Consider the following 3,802-nt stretch of genomic DNA (forward strand, 5'->3'; position numbering starts at 1 on the left):
ACGAGTCCTACGCGGAGGTTTCGTCAGGGGTGGGGCACGAGCCCAGGTCCATTCGCGGTACCCATTCCCTCCTCTACTTGGGCTCTTCCCGAGAGGAAGGGCGTTTCCTGGGAGACAGACTGGGTGGCAGCTGAAGCCACTGCAGGGAACGGATTTGCCCAGGGAGCTGGGGAAGGGCCAGCGGTTTCCGCTCCAGGAGCTCCAGGGACAGCTAGCTCCCGGGAAGTCCTGACCTCTTTCCTAGCTTCTCGAGCGATTGGAACGCTAGTCCCGAGTGGCGGAACAGCGGGCTATTCCGCGAGCGGGCAGCTGGGGAGTAGGCCGAGCTGGTCCAGCGGGCGGCCTCCTCCCCGCCCCTTCCGCTTCCGCTTCCGCTTCCGCTTCCGCCCGGCTCGCCTTGCTCCTTCTTGGCGGTGCTCGGGCTCAGCCGCCGGCAGCCGGGAGCAGCGCGGGCCTCACGCCCTATGGCCGCCGCGGGGTCTGCGAAGGCGGCGTTGCAGGTGGCGGAAGTGCTGGAGGCCATCGTGAGCTGCTGCGTGGGGCCCGAGGGGCGGCAGGTTCTGTGTACGAAGCCCACCGGCGAGGTGCTGATCAGCCGGGATGGAGGCTGCCTCCTGGAGGCGCTACACGTAGAGCATCCCATAGCCAGGTATCCTGTCCCACATTCCAGCTCGTTTTAGCGTCCCTTCGCCAGGAACTATTGCCCACCCTCCTGCGCAGAGCCGGGCACCCCAGGCTATCTCCCTGACTCTTCGTCAGTCTGTGCAACTGGAAAGACTGACTTGGGTGAGACTGTTGTATGCTCAGGGTTCTATTGGTGTGCAATGGAATGTTCATTGGGACATGAAATCTTACCAAACTCCCAAGAACATTGATTTCCCCTTCTCCCTGCTCTACCTAACCCCAGAATCTTGAACTAGAACAAAGTAACTTGAAAAAAGGAAAAAGTAAAACTAAAGACATCAAAAGGACAGTATTATTTTATGCCTTTAGTTGTGAAACCATGGTTTCAACTTGGTTTACTTGTAAGAAGGCAACCCTCTCAACTTGAGTTGCTGACTTTCTTTTTTTGTGCAGGATGGTGGTGGCCTGTGTTTCCAGTCATCTACGAAAAACAGGAGATGGTGCTAAAACATTTATTATCTTTCTTTGCCATTTACTCAGAGGACTTCATGCAATCCCAGACAAAGAACAGGATTCTTTGATTTCCCCAAATATTCAAACCCATAGAAGACATTGGAAAAATTGTTGTCAGTGGAAATTTATTTCTCAGGCTCTTCTGAGGTTTCAGACACAAGTATTAGATTATATTATGGGCCACTACTTAAGTAAACACTTTTTGTCCGTCTTCTCTTCATCCACTAAAGAGAGAACATTGTGTAGAAGCTCTTTAGTGTCGCTCTTAGAAGCCTACTTTTGTGGAAGAGTGGGAAGAAATCATCACAGCTTTATTTCACAATTGATGTGTGACTACTTTTTCAAGTGTATGGCTTGTGAAAGTGGGTGTGAAGAAGTATTTGAGATAGTGGATGACTATTTTGTAGAGTTGAGCATCGGTGTCGCTGGGCTTCCTGTCTCAGATTCCAGGATCACAGCGGGGCTTGTGCTTCACAGAGACTTTTCTGTATACTGTCCAGCAGATGGTGACATAAGAATAGTGCTAGTAACAGAAACCATTCAGCCTTCTTTTTCAACTTCTGGATCAGAGTTTATTCTAAATTCAGAAACACAGTTTCAGACATCTCAGTGTTGGATTATGGAAAGGACAAAAGCAATCATGAAACATTTGCAGTGTCAGAATGTACAATTGCTCCTGTCTAGTGTGAAACAGTCAGACTTAGTTCTTTATTATGCAGGACTGAATGGCATATCTGTGGTGGAGTGTTTATCCTCTGAAGAAGTTTCTCTTATCCAGAGGGCTGTTGGTCTTTCTCCCTTTGTATTACCGCATGCCTCTTCACAGTATGAAATCTGTAACACTGCTTTGATGAAATTTTGTAAGCCCCTTATCTTTAGATCCAAAAGGTATGTTCATCTTGGCTTTATTGGCACATGTTCCTTTATACCACATTGTGTAGTTCTTTGTGCACCAGTGCAGGGTCTTGTGGAACAACATAAAAATGCTTTACGTGGAGCATTTAAAATGCTTCGGCAGTTATTTAAAGATCTTGATCTAAATTACGAGATACAAGCCAGTGATCAAAATTGTACATCAAGTCCTCTTACTAATAGGAATAGCAGAGAAAGTAAGCCATTGCCAGAAAATGGCTCCATACAAAGCCCATGTCAGGGCACAGTTGTAAAGAACAAAGGTAAGCTCGCAACAACTGAAGCATATTTAAAAGTATATTCAAATTTGGTAGTTCCAAGTATAGACTTAGAAACATATACTCCATGTTCAACACCAAAAGGGACACCAACAGATACATACCAGACAGATGAAACACGGAGGTGTTTAGTCAAAACAAGGACAATTGATGACAGTGAACCATTTACTGAGGACAATTCTGCTAATTCAACAACGGGAAACACTAGAATAGAAATTTCTTGTGAAAACTTACAAGTCACAAAAATTGCTGGAAAGGGAAGCAAGTTACCAGTGAGAGAAAAGTCACTGGAGATGTGTACATCGCACAGTCAGTGCTGCTCTTCTATACCAGCAGGATGTGTTTTGCCAGTGGGTGGTAATTTTGAGATCTTGTTACATTACTATCTTCTCAACTACGCCAGAAAATGTCAGCAATCAGAAGAAACCATGGTTAGCATGGTAATAGCTAATGCTCTTTTAGGCATTCCCCAAATCCTGTGTAAGTCTCAGAAGGGAAACTACAGCTTTCCACATATGTATGTAAGAGCTCTCCATGCACTGCAAACCAATCAACCCATGGTAAGTAGTCAGACAGGATTGGAATCAGTAGCTAGTAAATACCAATTACTAACTTCAGTTCTTCAGTGTTTAACAAAAATTTTAACCATTGATTTGGTAATCAATATTAAGAGACAACCTCAGAAGGTTTATGATCAAGATTCAGATGAGGAAGTATAAAATTGGGGGTTTTTTTATTAATCAAAAACTTAATCCAACTCAAGCCATAAAGTAAAAAATATGGCCACTGGATCTCAAATCAATTTGGTCTAGTTAGGAAAACATCACAACTTAAAAAGGCTTTAGAAGAAGTACACCAAGAGGCCAGCAGACATTCAGACACAAATATTAGACAACATTCTGGAACTGTTCTGAGGAGGAAGCTAAGATCTGACTGTGTGTCTGTCTTCCTCCTAAATGTCCCTGTGTCTCAGCTCTCTCTATTAGTCCTTGTATATGTGAGAAGATGTTTCTTTATAGGTCCTTTTTACTTTCCTGTACCTTTTTTTCACTCTCTTCATCTGACCTCTTGCCTTTCTGTATTTATTTAGTTCATCGAATTCTTTAATCTGAGATTTGGATGGGATCTTCAAATGTCATGCCATTTTAATTGTTTATAATATTAAACATCATTTGCTTCATTTAAGATAATTTATTTTCAGGATGCTTGGGTGGCTCAGTTGGTTAAGCATCCAATTCTGGCTCAGGTCATGATCTCACAGCTCATGGGTTCAAGCCCCACATTGGGCTCTGTGCTGACAGCTAAGAGCCTGGAGCCTGCTTCAGATTCTGTGTCTCCCTCTTTCTCTACTCCTAACCCATTCGTGTTCTCTCTGTCTCTCTGTCTCTCAAAAATATATAAAAGTTAAAAAATAAATAAAAATTAAAAAATTAAATAATTTATGTTCTCTACTCATTTCTAAAGCAATGAGTAAA

The 3,802-nt window shown here is 43.8% G+C and overlaps 1 protein-coding gene across 1 annotated transcript; it reads left to right on the forward strand.

The window, feature by feature from the left end:
• The first annotated feature begins 401 nt into the window (after positions 1-401).
• On the forward strand, positions 402-3,545 carry BBS10 (Bardet-Biedl syndrome 10). Its single transcript, XM_029954400.1, has 2 exons — positions 402-649; positions 1,078-3,545. The coding sequence occupies exons 1-2, from the start codon at positions 465-467 to the stop codon at positions 3,044-3,046; spliced, it is 2,154 nt and encodes a 717-aa protein (XP_029810260.1). The 5' UTR covers positions 402-464; the 3' UTR covers positions 3,047-3,545.
• The last annotated feature ends 257 nt before the right edge of the window (positions 3,546-3,802 follow it).

This window comes from Suricata suricatta, chromosome 10 (assembly GCF_006229205.1).
Source record: "Suricata suricatta isolate VVHF042 chromosome 10, meerkat_22Aug2017_6uvM2_HiC, whole genome shotgun sequence".
Lineage (NCBI taxonomy): Eukaryota > Metazoa > Chordata > Mammalia > Carnivora > Herpestidae > Suricata > Suricata suricatta.